The sequence below is a fragment of the Ornithodoros turicata genome, chromosome 5 (genome assembly GCF_037126465.1).
Source record: "Ornithodoros turicata isolate Travis chromosome 5, ASM3712646v1, whole genome shotgun sequence".
Taxonomy (NCBI): Eukaryota; Metazoa; Arthropoda; class Arachnida; order Ixodida; family Argasidae; genus Ornithodoros; species Ornithodoros turicata.
In genome coordinates, this window is record NC_088205.1 from 48,897,992 (window position 1) to 48,910,695 (window position 12,704).

Below are 12,704 nucleotides of genomic sequence, written 5' to 3' on the forward strand. Positions count from 1 at the left end.
CATGATCTAACGAGGCGCGAGGCACTCGGGAGCTCGAGCACGTGGTGTATGACGCGCTCTTTTCGTTAAAGTGACAGGGGTGTAATCTCTCGGTCCAGTTACGATCAAATTAGATCGTTTGCCTAACGAGTGGGTCTACCCACTCGTTAGAATGTGAGACATCTTCATTTGGAGATTTGCAGAAACGGAATTTTTGCGGAAACGAACATGTATTGCTCCACGACTGTGTACAAAATGACATGCTCCCCTATTCATCGTATTTGCACCAGTGGTTACATGAGGGCTGTGAGATATTCTCGAGAAGATGCAGATGAAGACGGGAAAGAAGACGAAGAAGTGACAAAGACAAACCATAGACAAACCATGCGAGCTATCCAAACAAAATTAAACAATCTCATTGGTCGACAAGATCGCAGCCTCGTTGGCAGCTGCAGTTCGTTCAGGGCGGTGGCATCACAACACGTAACGGCTCGTTACGAGCACGACAGCCTCAACGAAGAGGCTAAACGAGGAGCAGAGATTGTGCCACAGCAGGGCCTCGATAAGTTTCTTCGTTTCGTTATTCGTAACGACTTGCTGACGTTGAAGCTGCCCAAGAAAGATGGCGGAGTGATTCTTCGCTCAGGCGATCATACCAGCAGCTAACCGTGCCCCATGGATGTGATGGTGTCAGGATGTCTTTCAACTGGACGAGACAGATTTTGTGAAGTTCTTCCGTCCGCCAAGAAACTCTCTCCGCAACCGTTTGTGAGGACTTGTGACCGTGTACTTCACTCCGTCTTGATAGCTACGGGTGTTGTGATGAACAAGGAAGGCGAAATGGATGCATATAGTGGTGTTCGAATTGTTCTCTTTAATAGTACATTGAGGACATAGTGTTGATGTAGCAATGAAAGGAAGAGCAAAGGATTCTGTGGATTTTCTGAAGTCGATTGTCTTGAATAGTTTCACAACATTCTCTTGCTTCGCGGTGCTAACATGGAATTTAAACAGTTCACTGACGTTCTGTTTAAGCTCACTAGAAAACTGTTGCACTGCGAAGTTATTTTATTTTAGGCGTCAGGATGCCTTTCAACTGGACCAGATAGATTTTGTAAAGTTGTTCCATCCGGGAAGAAATGCTGTTCGCACTCTTCATGAAGCCTGACTGCAAGGCTGCGCGTTGTACTTCCATGCTTCACGGAAAACGTTACATAAAGTTAATGAAATAAGTGTACACGTTGAGGAGAACGAGCAGCTTCCTCCTGTTCTTTTGATACTTCTGGTACCACTACGTCTTCCCTTTCTGGTCTGGGACTCCCACGTGCCCTATAGAGCTCAGCGCACACTGGTTTTCGTATCATACTTAGGACCATTCTCACCCGACAGGATCGTCAGGGTAGGAAAATGATTTACAATTTTTTGCGTGTTGCTCGACGATTATCCTTACAGTGATGTACATGTTTGTTAATTATTTTCACACGACTAGCGAGCCATAAGCCGTGTTTACATGAATACGACACAAGCGTATCGAATCGAGTCGAAACCGGAGAGAAGACGATACGCCACCGTTCACATGAATGCGCATCGATCCCAGACCGGAGGTGGCGCCACGCCGTCTCATATCGGAAAGTTAGAGGCGCACTTCCGCAAATACTGCCGTTTCCGGTGTCCCGCTACCTTCGCACCGAACGCTGAAACGTCGAAAACGTAGCATCTACGCCGCATTTTCAAGCGTACTTCAGAATGAAATCTGCTCTACGGCTGCAAGTCCTGATGCTTCTGTTAGTGTAGACTAACCTACATATCCAAAACGGAGCGTGGCTGCGAACTCCCTGATATCACCATTTTGTGATCCCGACTAGGAGTAGAAGACGACGCAACTAGCCCGCAGCCGAACGCCGCTTCCCATAATCCTCTCTTCTTGCCTTGATGCGCATCGTCTGTTTACATGCACAGTCTGAATGCGCATCCACCGTCTCGACCCACCTCTGTTTAGCGAATTGAATGCGATACGCTCTCCTAGCGAACTGACGCGTTTACATGGGTAGATTCGATTCGACAACTGGATACGATACGCTAGTGTCGTATTCATGTAAACGCGGCTATATATTGAGACGGGAAGAAAAAGAAGATGACGAACGAGCCTGGGAACGAACATTAGCCGCGTTTACATGAATACGACACAAGCGTATCGTATCCAGTTGTCGAATCGAATCCACCCATGTAAACGCGTCAATTCGCTAGGAGAGCGTATAGTCTTCAATTCGCTAAACAGAGGTGGATCGAGACGGTCGATGCGCATTCAGACTGTGCATGTAAACAGACGATGCGCATCAAGGCAAGAAGAGAGGATTATGGTAAGCGGCGTTCGGCTGCGGGCTAGTTGCGTCGTCTGCTACTCCTAGTCGGGATCACAAAATGATGATATCAGGGAGTTCGCAGCCACGCTCCGTTTTGTATATGTAGGTTAGTCTACACTAACAGTAAGCATCAGGACTTGCAGCCGTAGAGCAGATTTCATTCTGAAGTACGCTTGAAAATGCGGCGTAGATGCTACGTTTTCAACGTTTCAGCGTTCGGTGCGAAGGTAGCGGGACAGCGGAAACGACAGTATTTGCGGAAGTGCGCCTCTAACTTTTTGCTATGACACGGCGTGGCGCCACCTCCGGTCTGGGCTCGATGCGCATTCATGTAAACGGTGGCGTATCGACTTCTCTCCGGTTTCGACTCGATTCGATACGCTTGTGTCGTATTCATGTAAACACGGCTACTGGAACGCAATGAGCATGTATGAGAGCACGAGAATGCGAGCTATCGGAAGAAATGAAGCAGTCCTATTGGTCAGAGAAGACGCAGCCTTGCTGCCAGCCTGCTCTTCGCTCAGGGCGGTGACATCACAACACGTGAGCGCTCGCAATGTGCAAAATAACCACAATGAAGTAGCTTCACGAGGAGCACAGATTGTGACCCCGCAAAGCTAAAGTTAGTCGATAAAAGCTCGCTAAAAGTAAAGTCGATAAAATTGCTCGTTTCGTTACGACTCGTTCAGCTGTCTCGTGCCGTTAAGTTGAACTTGTGAAACGATTAAGCCCCCTGGGCTTCTAAGGACTCTCTCCGGCCTGCGACACTGTCAGCATTAGCTGCCACAAACAGTACTCGTTGCACAGCAGGAAGCCCACATCCACTTTCGACTGGTTGTCCTTTATGCCTTTCGACGGAGCACTCGCTGCACGCGTGTACGGCGGAAGTGTCACCAGAAGACACAAGGCTCCGAATCTCTCGAGCAGGAATATGTATGTGTGGAAAGCCAGGCCACTTCGGACGCCTGTGCAGGTCAGCTGTCCCGTGGCAATTGTCGTTGGCGCCACCTTTTAGTTAACTGCGACATTCAGAGATGAGCTCGGCTACGAATGCAAGCGGTGTCCTCTGCTGCAACCCTAGAGAGCGCACCAAATTCGAGCAGCACCTGCGCAGACCCTCGGTCGGCAGTGGCGTCCAACGTCCACTAAACGACTGGCACGACAGGCCTCTAAACTATGTATTACGATGGGCAACGGGACCAGCAGGCAGAAAACCAATTCGTTTGCTCCTAGACACTGGCAGTCAGCGAACTTCTATCCAGCGCCAACTCCTCAAGGAATTACGCTGCGAAACTGTGGGAGAAGAAGATCACTCAGTGTTCCCCTTCGCCTCGATGTGCAAGCCCAAGAGGTATCACTGCGAGCGTGTCGAACTCTGCCTTGAAGCTATGTCGGATGCAAGCTCCTTTCTAGAGTTAGAAGCTCTTGGCACCGATTAACTGTGCCGTGTATTCAACCCCAGTATTCGACTGCCCTCAGTCTTCTCCGTCAACGTGGCTTGGATGTCCCAGACACAGGTTGCACCGACCAAATCGGGGTTCTCGTCGGGTCAGACTATTACTGGAAAGTAGTCACAGGCCGAGTGGATCGCCTTGATCGCCAGGCGCCCTTGTAGCTGTCGAGCGAAAGCGGTATTAATAGAGACAAACTGGTAGCGATGAGCTAAGTTGGATTGAAAGAATAGAAGGGTAGAACCGCGGACCCCGTAGTGGTTTAATTTGCCTAGAAGAGTATTAGGGCTAATCTTGTCAAACGCATTGGAGAAATCAACGTACACCCCCAGAGTGACGTTCTTTTCTTCAAAATTGTGCAAGACGAGAGGTGAGAGAATGTTGTTGCGTTCAAGGTAAAGAACTAGCCTTTTGTAGATAATTTTCTCAGTGACCTTGGAGAAGTGTGGGAGAACGGAGATCGGCCGATAGTTAGTGAGCTTGTTCCGATCACCTTTCTTGAAAATGGGTAGCACTTTTGCAATTTTCATTTTATCTGGAAATCTGCCACATTGTACGCAAAGATTTATGATGTGCGTAAGAAGGGGAGCAATAATGTGGGCGGCATGTTTCATGCACTTTGCGCTTAGATCAAATGCATCAAGGGCGTTGCTATTGTTCAAGGACTTAATGGTGGCAAGTAATTCAAGCACGTCAGTCGGACCAAGAAACAATGAATCAGCAGGGGACTCATCATGAAAGACTGTAATCACTGGTGCCAAGTGACATAGCCAAGTGATGGTTAAATGCGGAGGCAAGCGCTGTGCCACAAATTTCCCGACCGTCAACAGGGATGGAAGTGCAATGATGTTGAGGTTCACGTCGTTCCATGAGAGAGTTTAAATTCCTCCAAAGCACCGCTCTATTACTCACTTCTAACTGGTTTCTTGTACGCTATCTTGCTTGCTCGAAGCTCGCTGTTAAGGGAGTTCCTGAATTGTTTGTATTTGAGCCAATTGGCTTGTGTGCGATGTTCAAAGAATTTCGCAAGCAACTTGTTGCGCTTCCGCATTTTGCGCAAATGGAGTGACATTATCCAGGGTTTACGTGCAGTTTATGCGTGACGTAGGTTTTGACCTCGACCATCTCTATGAGATGGTCGTGGTTTTGACAGGAAAACATATGTCATGCGCTTCTTTGTATTTGCTCAACATAATTTTAAATGCTACATCAGGGTCGTTTTGCCCCAGTATATCATCCGAGGAAGTTCGATGTAGTGTTTCTTCGAACATCGTGAGACTTGCGACAGGGATAATTTGTTTCACGATGACTGCACTAGTCGAGTTGCACTAGTTGGTGTAAGACCACGACAAGTTCATGGACAAAAAGACAGGGTAATGGTCACTGATATCACTTGTTATGCTGCCAGAAATTACTGTAGATACATTGGAATTTGTGATGATGAGGTCCAGCAAAGACGATGTGGTCCTTGTTTTCCGCGTTGGGGTATTAATAATTTCAGCAAATCCATAACTGGATAGAAGGTCAATTAGCCTTGAGCTACTGGGAGACTTGGTGGACATATCGATATTAAGATCTCCACAGACAATGGCAATGACCTTGGTGTCGCAACAGTAGGTCAGCAAGCGCTCCATCGCATTGAGAAAAATCAGCATGTTTCCTGAGGGTGGCCGGTAAGCAGCGACAAAAAGATGGTTTCTACTAATAACTGAAAGTAATTCACAGTCATTTGTTGATATGCATAGTTCATTAACAAGCGCGACTCCTGGAAAGCTATCATGTACTAGCATTTGAAGGCCACCGCCTCGTTTCTTTTTGCGGCACCTGGAGTAGCGCATATAGCCTTGCAATTTATAGCACTCTTCGTCCGTTAGAAACCACGTTTCACTAAACATAATGACACTAAATCTGAATCCTAAACGGACATTGTCCGTTTCCTTTGGGTGCAAGATATGTCGTGCACATCAGACTCTGCGAGCCCGATTATTGAATGGCGCATGACGAGAGTCCCTTCTGGAGCTACTTCTAGCTCCTTCGTCCTTGCGGCAACTTTGCAGCACCCCCTTGAGTCAGTACGCGCAGACTACCCTTCGACGGTGCGCCGTCTACACACGGGATCCTACGTTGACGACTTGGTTGTCGGCTGCACATCCGAAGATGACGCCCTTCACGCGTACAGAGACATTTCAGCCATACTTGAGGATGCCGGCATGGACATTCGGAAATGGACCTTCAGTTCACCAGCCATTCGGGAGAAGACTCTGGAGGACGGTACTTCCTACGACGATGCCTCCTAAGGCGACCCCATCGTCAAGGTGCTAGGAATGAACTGGGATCGAAGCTCGGATCAGCTACAGTTGCGAACATCTCGGGCACTTCAGTTCGCTGCAACGCAATCCGCACAAAAGCGCACTGTGGTAAGAGCGTTCACTCTAGCGTACGATCCCCTGGGTTATTTAGCGACGTTCGTCATCGCGACTAGGGTTCTTTCTCAAAACCTTTGGCGCAGGGAGTTACTATGGGATGCGTTTCTTAATGACTCAGAACGCGCAACTTGGGAGAAGTGGAAGAAGGACCTATCTGAGATCATTCAGCTGAAACTGCCACGCTGTGCTCTCCCGCTCGAAAGCTCACTTCGGATCGCTCACTGTTTAGCAGATGCCAGTCCTAAGGCCTATGGTGCTGCCATATACCTGCGAAGCTATCCTGAGGATAAATCTCGACAGGTGCATCTAGCGATAGCACGAGCTCGTGTCACACCTCTGAAATGCGTGTCACTTCCCTGCCTTGCGCTCCTTGCTTGCCTTTTGGCAACATGACTGTACGGCTATGCGTCCACCGTACGACCAGTCACCTCGGCCCTAGCATACTTTTGGAACGACTCAGACATCGCCCTGCAATGGATTCGTGATAACGGAAGCAAGCGTCAAAAGTTCGTTGTGTCCAGAGAAACAGATCACGTCGACATCGCTTCCCCAAAAGTGGTCCCACTGCAGAAGTCGGGACAACCCAGCCGAATTGCTTACTCGAGGCGTTTGTGCAACCACATTGAAGAAAAGCACCCTGTGGTGGCCCGCTCTAGACTTGCTCTCTTCAGCCAATTTCAAGACGCAGTTTTCAACATTCAACCACCGGACGAGCTCCCCAGCTGTGCTGAACTCGAACAGCCTCAATGTAGTACGCTCAGTGAGCCGGCAGTCGTTCCAGTTCCTGTTGCAACGGCCTCTGAAAGTTGAATAGACATTCTTGCCTACAGCACGTTGTCGAGGGTTCTTCTCGTTACCGCATGAGGCTTCTGATTCTCCTAGAACAGCAGTCCAGCCAAGCTGTCTACTTCGGGTCCAATCACGTTTCACGAGATTACCTGTGCCGAGAATTTGTGGATACATCGCATTCAGAAGGAGTCGTTGCTGAATTCAGGAACGAGGTCACTGCATCATCATCATCAAGGCCTCGTCTTCAATACGCGCATTGAGCCCCTTCGTGAGTCGCGGGCATGATGCATGTCGGGGACGCATACTCCAGCTTTTGGGATCTGACAACGTGAAACACCCGATTCTGTTACCAGCGAAACATCGTTACATGGACCTCGTCATACTCGATGTACACGCGTGGGTTCTACACGTCGAGGTTCAGGACACGGTCACCCAAGTAAGGAACAAATTCGGGATCATACGACCGCGGCAAACAGTTCGGCGTGAGCTCCGCTCCTGCCTCCACTGCCACAAAAGTCACGCGAAATTTGCTACTGCCCCGATCGCCGCATTGGCCCGCGAGAAGATCAACCAAGCGGACCCATTTACGGTTGCCTGCGTCAACTTTGTCGGACTCATGCACGTGACTGGTTCCACTTCTCGGAAAACTTACATCGTCTTGTTCTCTTGCAGCGTCACCAGGGCGGTACACTTAGAGCTTGTATCCACCATGAACGTCGCGGTCTTCTTTGCGTTTCCGCCTTCTATTTCGAGGCGCGGCGTCCCGACACTTGTATACTCGGACAATGCACGGGCGTTCCACAAGTGCTCGTCTATCGTTTCGGTACTCAGCGCAACAGAAGTTCAAAACGTCGCCACTCAACGCGGTACTGAATGGCGCTTCATCGTCGAGCGAGCTCCCTGGTAGGGAGGTTGGTGGGAGCGGCTGATACAGCGCGCCAAAGAAAAGCTGCTTCACCTTCGAAGAGGTCACAACCATCTTGTGCGAGGTAGAAGCACTCGTCAACTCCCGTCCCCTCACGCATATCAGTACTGACCCTGAAAGAATTCGAGCCGTTCACCCCAAGCCATTTCCTGCTGGGCAGACAAGCTCCCTACCGGGCAATCCGTATGCAGTTGCACGGTCGGGCGTTGCAGACTTGCAACACAACTTCACAACCATGACAAAGGTAAGGGACCAGTTTTGGAACCGTTGGAGGCACGAGTATCTACTCCAGCTACGATCAGCCCACCGAGCGTCGCCAACCGCAGAAACTCTTCTAAATGAAGGAGGCATTGTACAAGTACAAGAGGGCAACATCCGACCTCTATTTTGGAAGCTCGGCCGCATCTCCAAGGTTATACGCAGAAGAGACGGTGTTATACGGGCCTGTTCTCTGCGTCTTCCTAACGTATCGTCAATCACCTGTCCTATATAGAGAGTTTCCCGTCTTGAAGTAGACATCCCGGAAGCCGCAGCCGGGATGATGTTGCAGATTAAAGACGACGGCGGGCCTTGGAAGGGTTTGTGAGCGAGGACATGCTCGAGCAGGTTTTTTGGGAAAGTTGATGCCCGGGCGTTCGTTCTTCAACAATGTCGAAGGAGCAGTGTGTTTACGCAGAAAAAAGGAGTATGTATCGGCTCAAGAGTGGCCGTTATATTAAGCAACTTGTACTTGCACTACGAACAAGATGAAAGAAGCGTTGGGGATAGCTCGAATCTTTCGCTATGCCGATGACTATCTGATGGTCACGGAAGAGGGCGCAGAAGGAAAACAGGGAAACGTGCTGTCGTTATTCCGGCAGTCGGCTCGGGATCTAGCATTTACAGTAGCGAATATAAAAAAAGATAGGCTCCACGTCCTTGACCTTTTGCTTATAAGCAAACGGAACCATTTCTGTTGGAGATACGAACAAAGGGCCCGGAACCCTCTAATGACTTTTGAATCTAATGTTTCAAAAACTATAAAACGAGCATAATACTGGGCGTTACCATGAGATCCAAGAAACTTTCGCACTGCAGATGACTAAGTGACTAGGTTAGAAGAAGCCGAGAACTGTAGAAAATCATATACATGGTGTCTCATGTAATGCTCGCGAAGCTTTAAAAAAAACACAAAAAACTATATTCATGGTCGAATCCAACTGGGTGTTGGTAAGAGTCGCTGAAGCTGTTAGTCAGTATTTTTCATTTATACTAATTAGCTAACTAATTGAAATTAATTAATTACCTCTTTAATTAGTGACTTGAGAGCCAGAGTGTCAATGGGCAGCTTGAGTAAGTTGAGGCATTTTCAAATAAGGGGTCGTCAACGCGGTACCCTTTACGGGTTTCTTTTTTTTTTTTTTGCCAAAAAAGAAAGCCCGCGAAATTTAAAAGAATACCACGTGACTGCCTGCTCGCGCGTTTGGCGCGCGTCGCTCTTGGAACGCCGTCACGCGCTTGTTACAGCAACGACATCCACATTGTCCTTACATGCTCTGCCAGACCTTTGTCCCAAGCTGTACCATTCATGACCCAAATCATCATTATCAATATAAAGCTATTGTCACCTAGTGTGGGAGAATCTCATAAGCAAAGCGGATAGTAGAACGACAGGTCAATAGTAATGCTGAAAGTGTTACGACAGTTTGCTGCAAGTTAAGAAGGTTCCGTGTCGTGTGTTTACTGAGCAGGGTGAAAATTAATTTCGCAAGTACGAATGAGTCCTTTTTACTCTGTACAAAACCGAGACCACCCACCTGATGGTAGCGATCCACTCCGACAACTCGTGCAGCAACCTCACGAATTTCTTGGGATGGGTCTGCACCTGGAGACGTTATCATGAGCACTGGCTCAGTAGCACAGGTCTCCGAAGCATGAAGTCGTTGCAGGTTTAGAGCTGGAGGCGAAATTTCTTTCAAACCTGGAAACCGCCATTTTGTGGTTAACTGTGCTCATTCTCATTCTCCACGCTACCACAGGCAATGGGGGAGGGGGTGGGTATGTTTATTAAGAAAAAAGAAGGGAAACAGGCAATGGGGTAGAGCATCGCCCCTGGCGATGAAACTCTACAGTCATAATCACCAAATACAGTTGTTGTTGTCTCCTTCGCGCGTAAAATTACATGAAGGAGGTAAAAAAACACCCGTATGGTTATAGAATCTGCAAAAAAGTGCTCGAAAATAACGAGAGTTATAGGATTCGGCATGCCGTGTAACAAAATAGGAATGTCACAGGGTGATCATTATAATGTGCTTTCTCCAGGTACTTTTGCTGTCTTGAGCTAGGGCTTGTTCAACTCTCTATTCTGATCGTGCTGTAAATCCCCCTCGTACGACGTGATATAAATGGTGGCCCTCACAGGGGCAACTTTCGTTCTCCATTTGTAGGGTCATCCAATTGCGTCATATGCAGAACAAGTTTTTCTTGTCAGCCGTGACTGCTATATTATTTGCAATGTGGTTATAAGCTGCGAAAGAACTGTTGTATGCGCTCTGTAGCTATGGTGCGAACTCGCATTCCATTCGCACGCTACTGTACGAAATGAATAACTGGAGTGGTTTCATTTGAGACTTTATGACACGCCATCGCTGGTTGGAGGTTTTATAAAGTGCATTTCGGGCTCTGCTAAAAAGTTTTTCTAGAGAGCTCATATTTGACACCTTACGACTGTAACACGCGGTTTGCCATTCTTAAAGGAGCACAGGAAGCCATCTAAATTTTTTTTAGTTCCAAACGCGTTGTGAAAGCAAGTAACTTAACTTCATGATTAACACACAAATTTTCCCTGTACGCGATATCTTTCCTAGAAAGAAACACACTCGAACATCGCCACGCGCGTTCCGGTCGACTCGCTCCGCAGGGTCAAACGAGGAGGAGGAGAAGGAAACGTCATCAGTGATGTCATTACGGTTCAAAGGGGCGACCGCACTTTTATTGAGGTCAGCGCTGACCGGCTTTCTTTTCCTTTTTCTTCTTTGTTGCTTTCTTCCTGTCAAGTGGCGAAGAATGGAGGACTTCGAAGTGCCTGCGCAATATCGACACGTGTTGCCACTTTCAGAGTGGGAAATTGAGACTCTGCAGAGATGTCGAATGATGAATTGTACGCAGTACGATTATATGCTTTACATGTCGGCGGGCACAAACTTAACCGGCGTTGTCGGTCACCATGTGGTAACCAAACAAAAGGTGGTGGGACAGCTCGGGTGAAGTCAAACACCTGGAGTGTTCGTATCGTCCATCTTTGTAGCTTGCCTCGGTTAATTCTCGTTGTTTAGCTCGGTGATTGGCAAGTTCACCATAAATTGTGGTGGTTTTGTGACATGCTTGGCTGTGTTGGTCTCTACAACAGCCAGTGCATGGTCAACATTTGATCTTTGGTCAACGTTTGCTGCCACAACGTGCAGGCAACGGCATTGCGATCGATTTCTCTGGATGTGGTCTGACAACGTGTCGGCAAGAACACACCTCAAGTGATGGGCGAATTAATGGTCATTGCGATGCGACGATCACTATGAAGCGTGAACTGAACAACGCTTAGTGTTGCGCTGTGTTCACACTCATTGCCGCCACACAACAGTAACAATCATCACGATAGGGAATGCGACAGAAAACGCAGACACACCAGCTCTCGTGGTATAGTGGTTAGGATGATCGCTTTTCACGCCGAGACTGGGAAGTGACACGGGTTGGAATCTTGCCACCGGCCGTGCTGTCTGAGGTTTTCCCTGTGTTTTCCGAAGACTTTCCAGACGAGTGTCGGCACAGTTCCCGCTGAAGTCGGCCCAGGACGCATATTAATCCCCCCGTCCTTCCTGCATTTTTCCCTCCATCTGCCCACGTCTGTACTCCGCTCATAGCCACAGTTGGTTCGCGGCGCCAACACAGAATTTAAAAGAAAAACACGGACAAAACAGTGTTCAACTAGCAAGTGAGCACAAAGAAGCACTGAAGACTTGGGAGCTGAAGAGCTGGGACAGGTTGACCGATTTTTGACTAGCGTTGTTCTGGGACTTCTCAATGAGGGTGGCTTCCACAATCTCACGGCCGAATCTTGAACCGTGCCTTGAACGGTACCTGCGGACCGATGTTCGATTACTGTATCTGATAAGTCGAAGAAAAAGCGAAAATAAACACTTCTTCCACCGCTGTGGCTTACGGCGTCGTTCCGAGTGAAAAATAGCAGACAACGTTTCACTAAACATCAAGTATGCTGTACCGAGGGGACGTCAAAATGACGTGAGCGGCTGGTCGGCTCGTTCCGGGCATTGCCACCTTATGTACGACCGCGATTTTAAAAATCAAATTCTGGTATATTTATTCAACGGTTGAATGAATCACTTCGCATGGTGTATTTTAATAGGCAGGTTAATGGATTGGCTTGAAAAATTGGTAGTGACTGATGTGCCTTCTGAGCTAGGACAACCCGCATGCGACGTTTCCTCGACGCAAAAGGGTCGAGGGCTCGACGGTTTCCGCTCGGCTACAAAAGGATAGGCTCCGACCTGTTTTACCAACGTCTGGGACTTGAGTCGAAGGGCGGAAGTGACGCGCTGTCTTCACCAATAGCTAGCTGCCGGATGTGGTGGCCGGCACAGCAGTGTGCTCACAGGAGACGTGGACAGGCAAAGGAAGTAGCAGACTACTAAATTGGCGTACGGACAAAGTGGGCAATACAATTGAAGACTTCAGTTGAATAAGGAGGGCACAGGAGCTTTTCTAATGGGGAAGGAAC

General features: G+C 48.4%; 1 protein-coding gene across 1 annotated transcript in view; it reads right to left on the reverse strand.

Moving 5' to 3' along the window:
• Nucleotides 1-12,704, reverse strand: part of LOC135394443 (cytoplasmic dynein 2 heavy chain 1-like) — a 156,271-nt gene that overhangs the window by 38,689 nt on the left and 104,878 nt on the right. The window contains exon 39 of the mRNA XM_064625182.1: nt 9,730-9,893. Within this exon, the coding sequence (XP_064481252.1) occupies nt 9,730-9,893 (164 nt within the window). The remainder of the gene's footprint in view (nt 1-9,729; nt 9,894-12,704) is intronic.